This window comes from Lissotriton vulgaris, chromosome 12 (assembly GCF_964263255.1).
Source record: "Lissotriton vulgaris chromosome 12, aLisVul1.2, whole genome shotgun sequence".
NCBI classification, from domain to species: Eukaryota; Metazoa; Chordata; class Amphibia; order Caudata; family Salamandridae; genus Lissotriton; species Lissotriton vulgaris.
This window is the reverse complement of record NC_141700.1, coordinates 94,384,429-94,405,452: the sequence shown is the minus strand read 5'-3', so window position 1 is coordinate 94,405,452 and position 21,024 is coordinate 94,384,429. Positions and strand designations below refer to the sequence as shown.

The following is a 21,024-nucleotide window of genomic DNA, read 5'->3' as shown; positions in this document are numbered from 1 at the left end:
TAGCGCTTACCCAGTCTTTGCTCCTAGCCCCACACCAGCCGATTAAACGCTGCCTGGGCATTGATTTCATTGCGCCCGCCATCTTGGGTGTGAATCGAGCAAGCAGTCTAGTGCTCGGCCCCTCCCGCCCCAGTAATCTACAAAAAGACCTCTTCTCACAATAATACTGATTAATAGTGTATGTGTGAGTGTCCTGAGGCGGAAGCCGGGACCTGTATGCTCCGCTCCGAGTGTATTCCTTGCCTGCTATTTTTAAAAACTGCACTTTACTTCGTTTTTCACCTAAATTCGTTTTTAATACTTGTGGCACATGTTAGACTGTCAGTAATCCTAGCGCTTACCCAGTCTTTGCTCCTAGCACCACACCAGCCGATTAAACGCTGCCTGGGCACTTCCGGTCTGCCTGCACGAAGAGCGGTGAGCACTCTAGTGCATTAAATTTCTGGGCTATTTTGCCCTCGCAGCCTCTTGAGCGCGCAGCGGTCGCGCGCAGCCCCGCCGAAGACCTGCCAAAGAGCTGCCCGTCTGCGCCTGTCCGTGCTAAGGCTGCGCCAGGCGCCAGGCCCTCTGCTGTTTCGGTGCTGTAACCTGTGCGGTAAGATGTGCTACTCTAAGCAAGAGCTGCTGAATCTTCAGCATCATACCTGCACTTGTACCAGGCGGAACCCAGCTCATATCACGCATCCACTGCCACACCCTTCCAAGCTATGCACTTTCTCTAAATTAAAGCCAAAACCTCCTCAATCCACACAGACGGCCCTCAGGTTGGGACACCTTAATGTCAGATCGATGCAGAAGCATCATCTAGACATACACGATCTCCTATCAGACTACTCCCTTGATGCCTTGTTTATGACCGAGACGTGGCTCCATGATGACATGGACTCGGTCATCAACCTGGCCACCCCCACGGGATTTACCACATATACCTTTAACAGGAATTCAAGAGGGGGCGGACTAGCGCTCATAGCCAAATCGCACCTCGCCTGCGATTTAGTTAAAGCGGATATTAAGGGCAGCGAAAGTGCTAGATTTTCTATTAAAGCCAACCCACAATTTTGCGCGACCGGCCTCTTGATTTATAGACCCCCGGCGCCGACACTCCATTCATTAACTCGCTCCTACAGTACCTGGGCACTAACATCACTAAAACCTCCAATCTCACGATTATAGGTGACCTTAACCTACACCTTGACAGGGACACTGAGCCCAAAATCACCACCTTTCTTGCAGACCTTGCCGCCCTCCAGCTCAATCAACTCGTGAGTGGCCCCACCCACAGAGCGGGACACCTCCTTGATCCCATCTTCTCGAATATCGCGAATGGGATTGCTGACACACCCATTCCCATGGGTTGGACCACCATTTGGTGATCATGACTGTCCCTTGCAAACCTGCCCCCGCTTCTGTGCCTTCCCCTCAAGTCCAGAAGCGTCCGTGGAGAAAACTCCGCCTGGAAGATCTTCATAATCTCCTGAGGACAAATCCTCCTCCCCAGAGTGACGACCCTGATTTAGGATATGACCAGTTCTGCCACTGGATTACCCAAGCATTAGACACCCTAATCCCAGCTAAATGGATCAAAGCCCGTGCCCATGTGGCTAGCCCCTGGTACAATTCAGAATTAGCCACTCTGAAAAAAGAATGTAAAAAGGCGGAAAGAGGATGGAGGAAAAATTATGATACCAACCTCAAACTTAAATACGTTCAACTTCAAAAAACCTATCATCGTCATGTCTGCAGAACAAGGGCGGCGTATTATGCCACCGAAATCAACAGTAGCACCAACGCCTCGAAAACTGTCTTTAAAATTTTAAAAGACCTTACTGCAAAAAAATAAAACGCCATTACTGCCGTCACCTCTCCGGACCTATGTAATAATATGGCCAATTTCTTTACCGACAAAATAAAGAAAATTTATGATACCTTCCCCAATTCCCCACAGATCTCTGTTACTTTGGACCCCACCAGACCCTATCTTTCCTCCCTCCCTACACTAGAGCGTGCGAACTTTCAACAAAACTGTAAAAAAATCAAATCTGGCTCCCCGGCTGACCCCCTAAAACCCGAGACCTTTTGTGAAGCCAACGAGCTTGTCACGGAACCTATATGGAATATCATTAACCTGTCTCTTTCCACTGCCAAAATACCCTCTAAATGGAAGCAGGCATGGGTATCTCCCATCTTAAAAAAGCCCACCCTAGATCCCACTCTTCCTGAAAATTTTCGGCCTATCTCTCTTCTCCCCTGGCCAGCTAAAATTATAGAGACACACGTTAACACCACCCTCACCAATTTCCTCCTAACCAATAACATCCTGGATAACTCCTAACACGGGTTTAGAGCTGGCCATAGAACCGAGACAGCCTTGCTCAGTGTTACAGAGGACCTCCGTGCCATTCTTGACACCGGCGGAACGGCAGCACTGATCCTGTTGGATCTCAGTGCTGCCTTCGACACGGTGTCACACGAGGTCCTTCTGATGAGACTGGAGGAAATTGGAATCACAGGGACTGCCCTGGGATGGTTTAGAGACTTTCTTTCCAAAAGATCCTTTAAAGTCTCCACCCCCCCTTACCTCTCTAAAGAGCACAGCATTGGACAAGGGGTGCCTCAGGGGTCATCACTGAGCCCCACCCTGTTCAATGTCTATGTCCGACCGCTAGCAGAAGTGGTTAAAAAGAGTGGACTGTCGTTAGTGTCTTACGCAGACGACACCCAGTTGGTGGTAGCTCTCAATATCAACAACGGTTTGAAGGCCCATCACTTCAAACAGACCCTTACTGACATCACCAACTGGATGACGGCGAACTTTCTCCAGCTCAATGCGGGGAAACAGAGCTACTGCTTCTGGGGAAAAACACCGCATCCTGGGGCGAAACCTGGTGGCCCGACACTTTGGGCCATCCTCCTAAGCCCAAGGAATGTGTTAAAAATCTGGGAGTCTGGGTAGACTCAGCATTGAAATTTACCCATCACACCAAAAAAGTGGCAGCCACCTGCTTCGGCATACTGCGCAATCTAAGACCTATCCTGAAGTTCTTCGACTGCCACACCCGCCAGTTAATTGTCCGAGCTACCATCCTGTCTAGGCTGGATTACGCCAGCTCTCTTTTACTGGGCGCTAACCTAGCGGAAACTACCAGACTTCAGAGAGTCCAGAATGCGGCCGCCAGGGCTCTGGTTGGTCTTCCCCGCCACTCCTCGGTGGCTGGAGTCTTGAAAAAACTGCACTGGCTCCCGGTGGGAAAAAGGATTCAGTTTAAGGCACTCTGCTTAGCCTTCAAAATCCTTAAAACCGCCTCCCCCCGATGCTGCGCCCCGTCCTGGCGGAGTATATTCCTAGGAGGTCACTTCGTTCAGAAGGACAACATCTTGTGGTCATTTCCCGTACCAAACTGGCCAGAATGGGCGGCCGATCCTTCAGCCTGCTCGCTGCCAAGCTTTCGAACAGCCTACCGGAAACAATTTGTGGCATACAGGACCTTCTGGCTTTCAGGAAAGCCATCAAAACTCACCTCTTTCAGTAATTTTCCCTTCTCCCCTCTGGTGCTTTCTTCTTTTTCTTCCTTCAGCTTCACTCGCAGCGCCGGGACGCCCCTTGGCTGGGGCAACCGAGCGCTATACAAATCCCAATAACATTAACATTAACATTGCCTTATCCATCTTCTTCGTTGGTTCGCTCCTCTTTTTCTGGGCGTGGGCCTTTTTGGAGTCCCCTTCTAGAATTTTGAAGTCCGAACCCTCATGCGTCTATTCTGCTGGTACTCCATGTTCGTTTTCGTCACTGGAGAAACCCGGATCTCTGAGGGAGGTTTTCTTTTTGTCTGACAGTGGCGTAGTGGGCCTCTTTGCTTTAGGCGGGTTCTGAGAGTTTTCAGCAGGAACCCGTGCAGGCCTCACAGTCCTTGTCCTGTGGTCTTCGGGCAGGCAGAGGTTGCGGACGTTGTGTGGGTCGCATTGAGAGTACTTCTGGTGGCACTTGGGACAAAACTTGAAGGGGGTATTTTCATTGTCCCCTACCTCGCCATTTGTGGGCCGACGAGGTACTCTGTGCTGTCAGCACCGGAGCTTTAATCTTCTCCCCGGTCACGGCGTTGATAAACAATGAGATTCGCAGTGATCTTTTTTCGGTTTTCTTGAATTTTTGGGGGAAAATTCAGAAAAATCTTCGGAGCTTTCTGTCTTGCTTCCTGACCCAACGGCAGAAAAAAGAATCTGGGATGGCTACCACACACGTCGACCTCCAGTATACCATCTGACATCACATAGGGGATGTACCTGGCACCAAAGAAATGCGTTACTTACCTGTAACTGCAGTTATCCAGTATTGGTATCTTTCATAGATTCACATGCCTGAATCATTCCCAGTCGTCGGGGTGGGAGTCCCCGGTACATAAATACAGTAATGTCACATAGACATATATATATATAGTAATGGGCCAGAGGCCTCTCATTAGTAACATATCCATGTCCATTTGTGAAACGGACCAAACTTTGGCCAAGAACCAATCAGCTATCACCACCCTCTAGAACCTTCCTGGAAGGAGCCCTAGTCCCTCAGATTTTCGTAAGCACAGTGCTAAGTAGTATACTACTGAGAGAAACTAAGGTGAGCCCTTCCAGGGGAGGTGGGTGGGTTGCACGTGAATCTATGAAAGATACCAATACTGGATAACAGCAGTTACAGGTAAGTAACGCATTTCTTATCCAGTATTATGGGTATCTTTCATAGATTCACATGCCTGAATCAGATTAGCGAGCAATAACAAGCACATTTCGAATGGTACAACATGAAATCTCACTAGATAATAACATATCAATTGTGAAATGCAAAAGGTACCAAAATGCAATATAAAAGAGAAATGTGCAAGTAGACAGTAGGAAGGTGGGATGAAAGAGAAGGCTCACCTCTAGTGAAATAGATGACGGAGCACAGCTTGTCCCACTACTGCATCTTTCATAAGTTCAGTATCCAAGCAGTAGTGCCTGGTGAACGTATGCGGCGTCTTCCATGTCGCCGCTCTGCAGATGTCAATGATGGGCACTCCAGCAAAGAGCGCCATGGAGGTTGAGACTGCCCTAGTGGAATGAGCACGAACCTTGGAATGCAGAGGATGTCCTGCTTGCTGATGACAGAAAGTAATAGCTGCAGAGATCCAACGTGAAATGCTCTGCTTAGTCAATGTAAGACCTTTCCTAGGTCTGCTAAAGGCAACTGAGAGTTGGTTAGACTTCCGAAATGTCTCTGTTCTGTGGATGTAGAACTTAAGGCAGCGTTTGAGATCAAGAGTGTGGAGAGACCTCTCTGCTGTGGAAAGTGGATTCGGAAGAAAGACCGCAGGACTATAGGCTTATTACGGTGAAAGTCAGATGGGACTTTTGGAATGAATTTAGGATTAGTCATTAGAATCACTCTGTCCTGCCTGAATTGGAGGAAAGGGTCTTGAATTGAGAAGGCTTGGAGTTCGCTTACTCGTCTCGCTGAGGTAAGCACCAGTAGAAGAGCAGTTTTCCAGGAAAGATATTTGATATCAGCTTTGTGTATTGGCTCAAAGGGATGTTTCATTAATTGAGCAAGCACAATGTTTAGCTGCCAGGTAGGCGGTAAAGACCTCACCGGAGGGAAAGTCCTGAACAAACCTTTAATAAATTGTTTTATGAGTCTACTGGACCAGAGGGAAGCACCAGTTGAGGAACGTCTGAAACGAGATATGGCAGCCAGGTGAACTTTTATTTAAGCATGAGCAATACCTGAGTTTGCCAAATGAAGAAGGTAAGGCAAAATCTGTGCAGGTGACGAAGAAAAAGGATGTATTTTCTTTGATTTGCACCACATGCAGAACCTTTTCCATTTCAGGGAATACGTTTTGTTGGTACGGTCAGCCCGAGCCCGGACTAGGAGAGCTCTGCAATTCTCTGAACTCAGGAGCCAAGCCGATAATTTGAGACTAAAAGTTGACAGACCAGACTGGCTGACATAACAAACGAAAACCAAGTTACTAACGGGGTCTGTTCAGTAAGCGGGAAAGGGTCAGGATCAGGCTGACTGTGGATAAGAGTACATGCCTCAAAATCTTGCAATAACCAAATGAGGGCTTCAACCCGCAGACCAAAGTAGTACAGGACACAGATGAACAGTAAAAGACAAGATACTTCCTGGTGTGCTATAACTTACATAGCAGAAGAAAAGGTTTTCGCCATTAATAGAATGACTGTTGCAATATGGAGGTTTACTGGCAGCCTAGAGACTTCATGATCCAGATGCAGACACCAAAGGGATTCAAACCGAGGAATGTAGAGGATTACAACGGATTTTAACTGCAGACATTACTTATGTTGGTTATCGTTGAATAGCTACCAGAAAGAACTGGAACATAAAGACACGGGGCATAGGTCATGAATCAAGACCGGAAGAACTAAAGGACGTGCTTAAGTTTCATAATATAGGCTTAAAGCATCAAAATAATTTGTGCCGATCTCAGAGGATATTATTGTACATTACAAGGTACTTCTACAAAGTATATTTTATTAATGTGATTGTTATTAAGTCAGACCCTATGGGCGGCCACCATGTGTACAGGTACAGCCGACGTAAAAGCTACACAGCCGGCAACGATGTAAAGGTGGCGTCCGCCTTTCTTTTCTATTTAATCGGGTACACACAGGCCTAGAAAAGGGGGAGAATGAAAAAGCACTGGGATGGCTGCTTGGAAGCGGTGGTATGCATGATGCCCGCTCACCTTGCATGCAGACTGCTGTGAATGCCACCAGGGCTGTTATGCACGAAGTTGGTGCTCCCGCTTTGGGCTCAGCTGTCTTCAGCATTTCTGTTGTGATGTTCAGGTAGCAAGTTAACAAACCGGCTGCCACGGTCAGTCATGTCTGCAGGGGCTCTAGGGATTTCAGAGGTACGTTCAGGCAAGAAAACAGCACCAACGCGGTCATGTAGCGAAAGTGGACGAAAATGTTGGAAGACACCAAATAGCTGACAATAGGTGCAGGAAGCCGCCAAATAGCTGACAATAGGTGCAGGCCGGCATTGTTAAAGTTAATGCGCTGCATTTTGCTGCTGTTGAAAATAAAAAAGAAACGATTTTTAAAAGTTGATTAAAAAATAAGGAATATTTAGAGTTAAAGCGTGACATCTCAGTGCTTTAAAATAAAAAGCTTTAGTTAAGCACGCAGTCGCAAGGCGTGCAGAGCAAGTCATTGAATAAAATAGTGCTTACAGAATGTAAATAAAACATACTGTGTAACAATAGAAGTAAAATGGCCTGTCCTGCTGAGCGGTTACAAAGCAGATAAGGCGGTATCAAGGAGAGACTACTAAGCCTATTCAAAAATGTAGAGCAACGATTTTGAAAGGACAGTAACAGGGGCCAATTGAAAAGATGGGCGGGAAATGGGCAGAGCTTCAATTCCATACCTCAATACAGAATGCCTCGCAGGGCAGCACAAGCGCTATATATGTAACAATATGAATGTTAGCAGCCCTACATGCGAAGAACAGATGCATACTGGTAAGTAGCATATTCAGTTCGAGGCATGTGGGCTGCTAAATTCATATCTAGTGCATAGAATACATAGCAGTCCCTCCATTAACGGAGGCTGCCCGTGCCAGCTGCAGAAGTCTGAAAAAGAGTTTTAAGAACAGCCTGACCTACAGCTGCCTGCTGTTTGGAATGCACATCTACACAATAATGTTTAGTAAAGGTATGTGGTGTAATCCACGTGGCTGCTCTACAAATACCCTCCAAAGGAATATTACCTAGGAAAGCCATGGAGGCCCCTAACTTGCGTGTGGAGTGGGCCCTGGGGGGGACTGTTAAAGTGCGCTTAGCCTTGTGGTAGCAAATCTGAATACACTTAACGATCCACCTGGCTATTCCTGCCTTGGAAATGGGGTTGCCTTTGTGCTGGGCTGCGAAGGCAACAAATAGCTGTTGTGTCTTCCTAAAGCTCTTGGTCCTGTCAATGTAGTACAGTAATGCTCGTTTGACATCAAGCGTGTGGAGCATTCTTTCTGCTACTGTTTCAGGGTTCTGAAAGAATGTGGGTAGTTCAATGGTTTGATTGACATGAAACTGCGACACCACCTTAGGAAGAAACTTAGGGTTAGTGTGCAGCACTACCCTGTTAGGATGAATTTGAATAAATGGCTCTTGTATTGTGAGTGCTTGTAGCTCACTAACACGTCGTAAAGACGTGATGGCAATGAGAAAAGCCACTTTCCATGTCAAGAACTGAATCTCACAGGAGTGTAGAGGCTCAAACGGTGGTCCCATCAATCTGGTGAGGACCACATTGAGGTTCCACACAGGAGCCGGTGGGGTCCTGGGGGGGATGACTCGTTTCAGCCCTTCCAGGAATGCTTTGATGGCAGGCACCCTGAAAACCGAGAGGTGCTGCCTTGTTTTGGAGATAAGCCGCTATGGCGGATAAGTGTATCCGAATGGAAGCATACGCCAGATTACATTTGTAAAGATGTAACAAATAGCAGATGATATTAGGAATGGATGCATCTAGCGGGTTGATATGATGTTCTGTACAGTAAATGACAAACCGCTTCCATTTTGCTGCATAGCAAGCTCTGGTAGTGGGCCTTCTTGCCTCCCGGATGATGTCCATGCATTCCGGGGGCAAATCAAGGTAGCCAAACTCTAAGACCTCAGGAGCCAGATCGCCAGGTTCATTTGTTGCGGATCTGGGTGCTGAATGTCGCCATGGTTCTGCGTCAAGAGCCTGGGTGTGAGGCGCAGCCTTTGATGCGGTACCACGGAGAGTTCCTGAAACGTGGTGTACCATGGCTGGGGTGCCCACGTTGGAGCAACCAGGATGAGTGTCATCGAGTGTTGCAGCAGCTTTCGTGCCACCAGCGGTATGAGAGGTGCTGGGGGAAAAGCGTACGCAAATTTGCCTGGCCAGTTCATCCATATCGCATTGCCCTGCGACTGTGGGTGTGGGAACCTGGCGGCGAAGCTTGGGCATTTTGCGTTCTCCCTTGTGGCAAACAGGTCTATCTCTGGATGACCCCACTGCTGGAAGTACGGGTGGAGTACTGATGGATGTAACTCCCACTCGTGCATTTTGTGGCTGTACCTGCTGAGCAGATCCGCCATCTGATTGTCCTCGCCCGGGAGGTGTTCTGCCATGAGGAAGATGTTCCTCTGAATGGCCCACTTCCACATGCCCTGAGCCAGATAAGACAACTGTGGAGAGTGTGTGCCCCCCTGCTTTTGGATATAGTACATTGCCGTCATGTTGTCCGTCCGGATCAACACGACCTTGTTGCACAGATGTACTTTGAAGGACTTCAGTGCCATGAAGATTGCCATCAGTTCTAAGTAGCTGATGTGCATCTTCTTCTGCTGTGTCGACCATAGCCCCTGCACTGTGTAGTGGAGGACATGCGCTCCCCAACCCTGGAGAGATGCGTCCGTCGTCAGGATAATTTGTGGCACAGGCTCCTGGAACGGTCGGCCCTTGCAAAGGTTGTGTGGAGTCCACCAATGCAGAGAGTTGTATGTCCGACCAGTCACCAACACTAGGTCTTTCAACTGCCCTTGAGCCTGAGTCCACTGGCGTGCCAAGCATTCCTGGAGCGGACGCATATGCAACCTCGCGTGTGGGACTATGAAGATGCAGGAGGCCATCATGCCTATCAACTGCATAAACACTCTCGCAGGGAGTGAGTGCTGCGGTCTGAACCTCTGTATCAGCGACTGGATGTTGTTGATCCTCGCTGGGTTCGGCTGAGCGGTAGCAGCCAGAGTATTTATTGTCGCGCCCAAATACTGCCGCACATGGGCTGGCTGAAGGTGCGACTTTGGATAGTTTAGCGAAAACCCCAGACTGTGAAGAAGGTGAATAGTGCGGGACATGTCTGCGGCGCACTGCTGTGCAGACTTGGCTTGAACGAGCCAGTCGTCCAGGTAAGGGTAGACATGTATGTTCTGTCTCCTGAGGTGCGCCGCTACCGTTGCCAGACACTTTGTGAACACTCTGGGAGCAGTGGGACCCTGAACTGGTAATGCCTGTTTAGAATGGTGAACATGAGGTATTTTTTTGTGGGATGGATGGAGTGGTACGTGAAAATAAGCATCCTTGAGGTCCAAGGTTGCGAGGAAGTCTCCCTGGTTTAACAGTGGAAGAACTTGCTGCAGAGGTAACATGTGGAAGTGTTTTGAAAGAATATACAGGTTGAGGGGGCGTAGGTCCAGAATGGGTCTGAGTGAGCCGTCCTTCTTTGGGATTAAGAAGTACAGGGAGTAAACCCCTGTGCCTTGTTCCTCCAGTGGCACGTGCTCTATTGCGCCTTTTTGCAGCATCACAAGAAACTCTTGCTGCAATAAGTGCAAGTGCTCTGCCGACATAGGACGTTGTCTTGGGGGTATGTTGGGTGGAGTGGACGTCAACTCCAAACAATAGCCGAACTGGATAAGTTTCCTTACCCACCTGTCTGTGGTGATGGACTTCCAGACTGGCAGGAACTGTTGGAGTCTCCCCCCGACAGGTGTTGGATGGTCGGGGGGCAGTGACAGGAAGTCACTGTTTGTTGGCAGCAGAGGAACGGGAACTGTTGTTGCCTCTGCCCCTGCCCTTGGCGTTGTTTCCTCTGTAACGTCCTCTACCCTGTTTGGGGTACGAGGACTGTGCCCCACTTTTACTGAATTGCGCCTGTTGTGCCAAGTGTCCTCTGGTAACACCCCGAGTGCCTGAGCGACGAAAAGTGCTCCATCTGTATTGCTGAGACTGAAGTGCACCCATGGATTTAGCCGTCTCAGTATCTTTTTTAATTTTTTCGAGGGTGGAGTCCACCTCAGGGCCAAATAGTCTGTCTGGATTAACGGGCTGGTTGAGGATAGTAGTCTGTATCTCTGGCTTGAACCCTGAGATGCGTAGCCATGCCTGACGCCGTAACATCACACTAGTATTTATCGCTCTTGCTGCCGTATCCGCAACGTCGAGCGCACATCTAATCGCAGCGTTGGAGAGGAGCTTGCCTTCCTGGATAAGCATCTCAGCTCCTTCCTTAAACTCGTCTGGAAGGTGTTGTAAAAGCTGCTCTAAGGTGTCATAGTGTGCCCTGTCGTATCTGGCCAACAGAGCTTGTGTGTTGGATATGCGCCAGATGTTGGCTGCCTGCGCTGCCACCCTTTTCCCCGATGCCTCCAGCACTTTAGACTCTTTGTCCGGGGGAGGAGCTTCACCCGTCGTCTGTGAGTTCGCCCTCTTGCGAGCATTAGAGACCACCAAAGAGTCCAGAGGCAACTGGCCCCTTATGTAAGTTGGGTCCCCAGGTGCCGGTCTGTATTTTTTCTCTATTCTAGCGTTTACAACCCGTGCCCTTGTAGTTTCCTTGAAAATGTCTGTGGCATGCTTAAGAACACCCTTAAGCATTGGAAGTGTTTTTACAGTCTTCTCGGCAGCAGAGAAAGTGTCAAATAAAAAGTCAACGTCCACAGGGTCAGCATGCATTTCCACCTTATGGTTTGCAGCCGCCCTTTCAATTAAGGCATTGAACGCCGCAGAATCTTCTGTAGGAGAAGGCTTTGCGCCAAAAGCTTGTGGGTCATGGACAGCTTTTTGGTCCCCCTGATCACCTGAGGCTAACCACGAGTCCTGTTGCTCATCAGGGTCTGTGTTTTCGGAAAAGTATACTCCTCGTCCTGTTCACCCAGATCTCCATCTGAGCAAGTGGGTGAAGGCGATGGGCTTCTCCCAGGATGCGGAGGAATGTGCTCAACAAGTTCTGGCGTCTCTGGCGCTGGCCTTTTCTTTTTTAGAGGGATTACAAACGACTCCAAAGGCTGTGAAGTAATCTTCCTCTTGTAGAGCGTTAATTTTCCCGTGTCGGCGTCGATATACTGTTCCGACTGCTCTTCTAATAAGGGTTGTCAACTCAAACTTCCACTCAGTTGAGTTTGCCTTACCCCTTCTGAGTCCTTAGGCGCCGACCGTGGTGCAAAGGCCTTTGGCACCACTTTGGGTGGTAGAGTAAAGAGGAGCGGCATGGAGGTCTTCTTCGGTGCCGCTACCGGAGTAGGTACCGAGGGTGTCTTCGGCACCGACGTCATCTCTTTCTCCCGAATCCGTTTGAGGGAGTCTGCCACTTGCTTGGTAAAAGAAGCGGACGGTCTCGTCGACCCGACTGAGGACCTCGATCCACCCCCAGGGGAAGACTGGAGCGTTGATGAATCCATGTTCTTTGCTGGAGGCACAGACGTACTCTCGACAACTGCGCGTCCGCCACCATCCACGGCCCCATGCGTCGACGCCGATGGCTTCGGATCGGCAGACTTTCACTTTGGCGTTGTGGCTCCAGACTTTGGCTCGGTGCCCTTTGCCGATTTGGCCTCGACGGCCTGTTTGCCTGTAGATGCGGTAGGCTTGACAGTAGACGGCTCGACGGCCGACTTAGACTTCGACTCGACCACCTTACTTGAGTGCTGGGTGACTGCTTTCGAGCTTGGCTCTTTGACCACCTTAGGCACTTTAGCCTGTTCGACAGCCTTCTTCGGCTTCGAGGGCTCCGACGACAACGCCGTCAATGGCGTCTTCGGTTTCGGCGCTGCGTCGGCCATCTTTGATTTGGTCGATCCCGAAGGTTTCACTTTCGGTTTCGATTTAGGCAATGGCGGCTCCGTAGAGGTGTCCGTAGCCGGGCCAGGAGGCGGGGCCGAGGAGCGAGGTGTAGGGTCGTGGGTAAGGCCTTGTGGCGATCCCGTGACCTGAGCCTTTGTAATAGTTTGTACGGGGCATAGCTCATCCTCCGAGCTATCTTCCATGGCCCCAAAAGGTTCTTAGTCGTCCCCTACCTCCTCAACGTCTTCCTCGAGGTCTTGGTCCTCTCCGTAGTCGGCCTCGACCTCCGCCGATGGAGGTGAAATCTGCAGGTGAAGTTCTTGCTCGCCTGCGTCGGGGCTGTCGAAGAAGTCCACTGGTGCCGGGTCCGATCGCTGGGCCTCGAGGCGCGCCACGCGCCGAAGCTTGATCGTCTTCTTCGATCGAAATCTTGAACAGGCCATACAGCTGGCCTCGTCGCGGTCCGGCGATAGGCACTTGTTGCACACAGGGTGCACGTCGATGTGTGGGTACTTCGAACCACACACGGGGCAGTACTTGAACGGACTCCGTTCCATCGTAGAATCGTCAGGGTCTTGCTGCGTCGACAGGGCCTCGATGACCGAAGAGTCACCCGACTCCTCCGATATCCGACTCGACGATCCGGAGTATACTCGAGACCGAACGCGAACAATACCGACGAAGTAAGGAAAGCCTTTTGGCCTTTAAGAAGTTGTTTTATCGATTCCGAACAGGAGACGTCGAAATCACATCCGAACCCAATGGCGGAAAAAAACAATCTGGGGATGGAGTCGATGCCCATGCGCACTGTAGTCCAGGGGAGGAGCCACCTATCTCGTGATACTTCGAAGACTCTTCCAGGACAACAAGGTGCAATCATCCGGACCCAACACTAGGCGGCGATCTATGCACTAGATATGAATTTAGCAGTCCACATGCCTCGAACACACCGTCACACAAGACCGTTTAAAAAAAAATGTTTTTATTAATAACAAATAAACACATAAAATAGCACATTACAGACAATATTGTGTACTACACTGCAATCAGCAACCCTCCACATCAAAGGCGTATCCCCCGCCGGGGTAGAAGATGTCACAAGACGTCAAACAACTAAGCATTACTCAGCGTCCAAAATTGGTAGGCCTCTCGGCAGCTCACAAATATTGCAGAAGACCTGTTTTGCTTCCTAAGGGGCTAATGAATACCTCCTACAGCTGGCCCTATATATGTTTCCCTATTGTGTTAATCTATTTTAATTTATTTATTTTTTTACTTTACACATTTTACGGATCGCAATTTGACTATACATAAAATATAGTATAAATACATACAGTATATACAGTGGAACACAGTTTTATCAAAAACAGGTGGATCTTTGATCAATGCTTTTCACTTTAATGATAGTACAAAGAACACTCATGCTAAAAAAAATACAAAGGACACAGAGACATAACTTTAGACAAAGACAAATATTCAGAAGAAATAAATACCTCTTGCCATAATCATACCCCCATATGTTTCAAAACCAACTCTCTCATTTCATACACAGACATTTGGTGCTCCAGAAGAAGGTAGTCGTGTAAATAATTTCCCCACTGAAACGTACGTAGACTGGAGTGAACAGGATCTCAACCCACAACACAACAATGGATGAAAAAAGTGTGTTTTCTGTTGTACATGGACAGTGATTTTAATGGGTGGTTGGGACAAGTATGAATGTGAAAAGTGAGTGAATACATGTGTATGTATGAAAGGAGAGAGTGGTGTTTGAAACATATGGGGGTATTGTTATGTTTCGTACAGGTGCCCAACATAGGCTCAGGTAGCAACCAGACCTTTCACATATTACCCGGACAGTACACTATATAACAGTTCTTAGTACTGACCTTTTACCTAGTTACACTAATGCCTAGATGACATGGGGTTTTCCCTGAAAACTAGCCTCATCCCTTATGAATGAGGATTCTTGCAAACTCAGCAGGACTACCACCTCCTGCATAATATATATGTATAAGGGTTATTTTGCGGGTTTGGGTTCTGTGGGCTCCTTTGCTCGCCGGTAGTTTAATAGCCGTCATCTTGGTAGTGTGGCTCACTGGTTAGAGGCGGCAGACCCGAGAGCAGAGGACGGCCCGGGACCAGGGTTCGATTCCCGGCGCGGCAGGTTTCTGGACCAGGGTCAGCGGACTCGATAATTCTCTCGCCTCGGTGCCCACTCTGATCAGCGATCACACTCGGCAACTCTGGGCATTAGCTTGCCTCATCTTCACTAACGGCCCCACCAGACCGCCGGGGATGCCTGGTCTCACCCTGGAGATACCCATTAAGGGACCATCTCTCAGGGAAGCCAGGAAGGGTTTTGCAGCAGTCGAAGCGCCTTGGGACTCTACGGGTAAGTAGTGCGCTATATAAATGCCTATACATTTACATACATTTACATTTGGGTGAGGACGCGCCGCTCTAGAGGCGCCGGACCGAGCGCTCTAGCCTTGCGGCCCTCCTCCGCCCGCCCTACTTAAACTCTGCCTTAGCGCGCAGCGGTGGCGCGCAGCGGGTCGCGCCTTCCCTGCGCCTGAGTCGCGCCAGAGTCCTGCCCGTCTGTGCCCGTCAGCGCTGAGGAAGCGCTAGGGCAGGGCTCGGCACTCTGGCTGGTAGGTTTTTCTGTTTTGCCTTTTCATTTCGTTAGGCATGTATTCTAGAACAGACTTACTTTGCCTTCGCCCCACTTCTCCCCTTTGCTCTGAGACTTCGCTTCATCCGCTGTGTGGCCCTTTTAGGGGCCCCGTTTGCGCCTTCACGCTTCCCATACCTACTCTGATCTCTACTCACTGTTCAGCTTTCCGTAAGTCACCAGATCCTACTTTATTTAGGATCTATCATCTGAATGTTAGATCTTTGGTTAAGCAACATCTCAATGTCCATGACTTACTTGATGAGGCTCCTGATATTCTTTTTATGACTGAAACTTGGCTCCATAATGATGCCTCGGTTGCTACTAACTTAGCACTTCCTCCGGAGTATACCATCTACACTCTTAACCGCGACTCTAGAGGGGGTGGTATTGCAGCCGCTATCAAAACCAGCTATCCATGTACATGGAAGGCCATGGATATTGCGGGTTGCGAAAGTGCTTATTTTTCAGTTTCTGTTAATCCGCACTTTGCATTCTCAGGCTTACTCATTTATCGCCCTCCGGGACCTGACGCTGCCTTTAGGGCCGCTCTTCCCGACATAGTAAGCTCCTTGGCCCTCAAAACTGCCAATTTCAACATAATCGGGGATCTCAATCTTCATTTTGATTCCCCTTGTCCCTCGGCGGCCAGTAGTATCTGTGCTGACCTGGAGGCTCTCCAACTCTCTCAACTAGTTGAACACAACAACACATTGGTGGTCACATCCTAGATCCCGTCTTTACCTCCCTTTCATCGGCCAAAGTCCTGCTCCCCCGACCTATGGCCTGGACTGACCACTATCTAATTGAATGCCATTTTCTACTTGAAGATCCTCCTGTAGGTGCCCCTACTCCTGCCATTCTCAGGCGCCCTTGGAAAAAATTGAAACTCTGCGATTTCCATCAGCTTTTGGGCGATGTCCCTTTGGCCCCTTTTACTGATGTAGAATCTGGCTACGATTCTTATTGCAACTGGCTCACTAATGCGTTGGACAAGCTCATTCCTGCTACCCTGACTAAACAACAGCGCTCCCATTCCAGTCCTTGGTATGATGACTCTCTCAGGCTGTTAAAAAAATCTTGTAAACAAGCCGAAAGAGTCTGGCGTAAATCATACGACCCGGACAGGAAAGCTTTGTACCTCGCCACCATCAAGAAGTATCACAGAGCCATTTGCAGGGCCCGCGCCTCTTACTTTTCACGTGAGTTCAGTGTTAGCACCAACCCTACTAAGCTTATCTTTAAGGCTCTTAAAGAGCTTACTACCTGCAGAACTTCTACCGCTGAGATCTGCTCTTCCTCCCATTGTGAGGACTTAGCTGCCTTCTTTATTAGTAAAGTGGAGGGTATCTATCGAGCTTTCCCCAACTCTATAGGATCTCGGCAGGGTACTACTGCCATTCCTAAAACTACCATCAAGCTATCCCACCTCCCGGAGCTTTCTATGGAGGAGTTCAACAAGCTTGTTATTAAAGTAAAATCAGGCTCCCCTAAAGTCCCTTTGCGGCCCGCACAATCCAGAGAATCTGCCTCTTTTTGCCTTCCCCCGATCTGTAAGCTTATCAATCTGTCCCTGTCATCAGGCTCTGTTCCCTGTGCCTGGAAACAGGCTCAGGTAATCCCCATTCTAAAAAAGCCTGCTCTAGACCCTAAAAAAGCTGAAAATTACCGTCCCATCTCTCTCCTCCCGTGGGCTGCTAAACTGACCGAGGCCCATGTTAATACCATCTTAGTCAACCATCTCCATTCTGCGAATATTTTACACCCCACGCAGAATGGCTTTAGGCCAGGTCATAGCACGAGACTACGCTCCTGTATATGGCAGAACATCTTCGCATGTTGGTGGATTCAGAGCATACGGCGGCACTTGTGCTCCTTGATCTAAGTGCCGCCTTCGACACGGTCTCCCATGACATTCTACTCCAACGTCTGGTTGAGGCCGGGGTGGACAATCTGGCTCTTGAATGGTTCAGATCTTTCTTATCTGATCGCTCCTTCAGGGTCACCACCCCCCCTTTCGAATCTAAACCTCATGCGATTGCCCAGGGAGTTCCACAAGGATCGGCTCTTAGCCCTACTTTATTCAACCTTTATGTTCAACCGCTAGCTGACGTCGCCATGCGTGGGAACCTATCTATCGTGTCCTACGCAGACGACACGCAGCTGGCGGTTGCTATTAGTGGGGCCTCCGATCTTGAGGCAGCCAAGTTCCGTGAGGGACTCATATCCGTGGCCCACTGGATGAATGACAATTTCCTGCAATTGAACGCCAAGAAAACCGAGGTGCTCATTGTGGGGAAACAAACTCATTTATGGGGCGATAACTGGTGGCCGTCTGAGCTCGGTCTGACTCCTATCCCAGTCACTGAAGTTAAAAACCTTGGGGTCTGGTTTGACTCCCAACTGAGCTTTTCCACCCATACTAAAAAGATTGCTGCATCTTGTTTTGGGATTTTGCGTCAGCTTCGGTCCACCTTTAAATACTTTGACGCTCCCACCCGACAACTGATTGTGCAAGCCATGATCTTGTCAAAACTTGATTATGCTAGCTCTCTATTTCTTGGAGTCAATCAGGCTGAACTATCCCGTCTCCAACGCGTCCAAAACGCTGCCGCCAGGGCTCTGGTTGGCTTACCCAAATTCTGCTCAGCTAGGAAAACCATCTACAATCTCCACTGGCTTCCGGTGGCTCAGAGAATTATGTTTAAATCACTGACTCTGACTTAAAATTCTCAAACACTCATCTCCTCAGATTTTGGAGCCTCTCATTCTCCCTTATGTTCCAGCACGCTCTCTGAGGTCCTCCGCCCTCGACCTAGCCATAGTTCCTCGCTTTAAGAGATCCAGGATTGGCGGACGCTCCTTCCGAGTTCTTGCCGCCAAGCTGTGGAATTCCCTGCCCGCCCACATTCGTGCCATCGATGGGCTCCTTGCTTTCAAGAAGGCTGTTAAAACCTTTCTCTTCCCCCCAGCTCCCTAGTTCTGTTGTGTTGTGTCTCTCACCCTTGTCCGGCTTTTCTGTTCTGTACCAGCGCCAGGACGCCCCTTTGCTGGGGCATCTGTGCGCTCTACAAATCCGGATAACATAACATAACATAACATAACATTCCTTCCGTCATCCGAAATCCAAAATGACACAGCAAGGTAGATACCCTGATGGTACCACTTTGAGTATATAAAAACCATATCTTTGCTGAGGCAGGGAGAGGAGAAAAAGGACTTTCGTGCTGACACACTGACACGAGACGCTGAGGTTCCTGCACGCAGACACTCCAGCTCGCAGTGGCCTGAAATCCCTCATGGGGTGTCCATCTCGAGACCAAGACGGGGTACCACAGTCTCTCAGTTCAGGTAATGGGGTTGACTTTATCCTAGAGGGATTCTTGGCTCTAAACCTACATGCATGCTAGGTACACTTCGGTACATCTAGTTAGGATCGCCTCATAGGAGTACGCCTTATCAAGGTCATGTATTTTTATACCTGCCTGTATTAATTGTTTTAGCACTATGGTAGGAATCTACCATCCTTTTACTCTATTGGTGCTTACAATTATTTATATCTGTTTTTCTCTTATGGTTGTTTCAGCACACCTATTCTACATTAGAATGACGCTGGTTCAATAAATGCTTATTGAAAACGTCCCCACCATTTATTCTGTGTACTCCTCTGAGTCTTAGTGAACACGAATGACTGAGCAAAAAGTACTTTACTGCTTCCAAGATCCCTGGCGGGACAGAGTAGTCATGTTCGATAGTTGCCACAAACTATTCTTTCCTTGGTAAGAGGAGTTTCCAGTGGCAATGTGAGCTGGCTGGTATACAGGCAAACATACCTGGTGGGGGTGTCTGGAATCAGTCTGGACACCAATCCCACAGTCTATGTTGTTTGAACGCGCCGATCCTATATAGGTTTATAAGAACTACGCGACAGTAGGAGTACGATTAGGATAATGACAAGAGGTATTTATTTCTTCTGAATATTGGTCTTTGTATAACGCTATGTCTCTGTGTCTTGTCTTTTTAGCATAAGTGTTTTTTATACCATCTTTGAATTTAAAATCATTGATCAAAGAACCACCTATTTTTTTTTTATAAAACGGTGTTCCACTGTATATACTGTATGCATTCATACTGTTCTGTGTGTAATCAAATTGAGATTTGTAAAAATGTGTAAAGTAGAGAAATAAACCTAAGAAAAGAAAACTAAAAAAAAATAGATTGACACAAAGACTAAATGTATTAGTTTGTAGGGAAAAATATATAGGGCCGGCTGTAGGAGCTATTCATTAGCCCCTTAGCAATACAGGTTGTGCGGGACGGTGTTTTTCATTATATTGTTTCTCCTTCCTCTTTTGTCCCAGACCTCATAGTGTACTTTCAGAGGGCAACTTTCCTTAAATAGAGGTGTAGCTTTTTCTTCAGCCACAGGAGATTAACAGCATTTACTGAACTGGATTTTTTGCTTTTGCAGAAATAGTTCTTGCACCGATTGACATTCTTGATGTTGCAACTATTGCTGCATCTTTCAAAAAGGTAGCAGTATTTTTGTCCTCAATCATATCTCTTGAAGTGCACCTTAAAAACGTTTCCTCTTCTAGGCCAACATGCAACAGTGTCTCATATTCTGTCTTCATGCATGGTATCTCACTGTCTGCATGAGAACGGAATAAAGAGGACGCAGCCAAAGGCACATTAAGCCTGATGCGATAAGCCATGAAGAGTGGCTCATTAACATGCAGAGCTATATGCCAGCAGCAGCAGAACTCAACAGTCATTGGCTGCAATGGAAGTTTGATCTGATGTCCTCTTCGCTACTTATAGGATCTCTTTGAATACAAACCTCCTCAGAGCAGTCAATGAAATGATCTAGAGTTCCACAGCTCTCTACTGTAATGGTCTGGCACAGCAGTGGGCAGCTATTCAACAGTATACAGCTCTTATACAGCTCTTAAAACTAGCTGAAGTCATAAAGGCTTCTCTTTCCACTGCATCCAACGTTTTAGTTTCCTTTTAAAAAACGAAAGCATTAAGATGGAAAAGCTACTAGCTTTTGGAATTCTTAAAAGGTGCATGTTGAGCCTGGTACTGTGTGTATAAACCCTACCAGAATCTACAATTCCTCTTTAGTTTATTGTTGTAATAAAAAAGGTTTAACAGTGGAGTTTTTCAGCCATGTATGTTGGATTCAGGTTAGCTAAATGGATTTTTTAAAACCAAACAGAAAGCTCAGAAAATCTTGCCTTTATTTCTTTTGTTCATAAGAAAAATATACATTTAAAAAAGATAAACAATAGTCTACTTTATGGACTATAGAGAATCCTTTGAGAGAGAACCATTTAACTTCACCATATGCCATTTTTTTCCTTACAGACAAGCATGGGCAGGTACTTACGCACATGTGGCCTCGCAACGCTTCAGTGATACGGAACACGGCACTGCATCTTGGGCAAGACTTCCGTCCCTCTGCGTCAAACCCCAATAAAGGGGGTGAAGTCACTAATGAAAGGAATCACAGTATGAAACTTGCTCAGCTATTAGTTAGCACTGTGGGGAGAAATCATCCCCTTCCCATCCCTCTACTTCCTAAAAAACATGCAGTTTTTTTTGCAGTAACCCCTGCAAAAAGGACCAGTAAGGGAATACCAACTCCTCTACCCGACATTAAAGCTCACCATCCCCGACGAGCCTCAACGACTAAACCATAGAGCCAATTTAGTTTTCAGTTTGCACATATATACAAATTTGCAATTCAGTTCAGAAGC

General features: G+C 48.0%; 1 protein-coding gene and 1 pseudogene across 9 annotated transcripts in view; both read right to left on the bottom strand.

The window, feature by feature from the left end:
• The window catches only part of POGZ (pogo transposable element derived with ZNF domain), a 520,715-nt gene that overhangs the window by 277,209 nt on the left and 222,482 nt on the right, over nucleotides 1-21,024 (bottom strand). For all 8 annotated transcript variants that reach the window (XM_086947330.1, XM_086947332.1, XM_086947335.1 and 5 more), the window contains exon 9: nucleotides 20,655-20,758. In XM_086947330.1, the coding sequence (XP_086803456.1) occupies nucleotides 20,655-20,758 (104 nt within the window). The remainder of the gene's footprint in view (nucleotides 1-20,654; nucleotides 20,759-21,024) is intronic.
• Nucleotides 10,077-13,373, bottom strand: LOC147673484 (uncharacterized; annotated as a pseudogene). Its single transcript, XR_015302508.1, has one exon. The product of XR_015302508.1 is annotated as an uncharacterized LOC147673484 (transcript).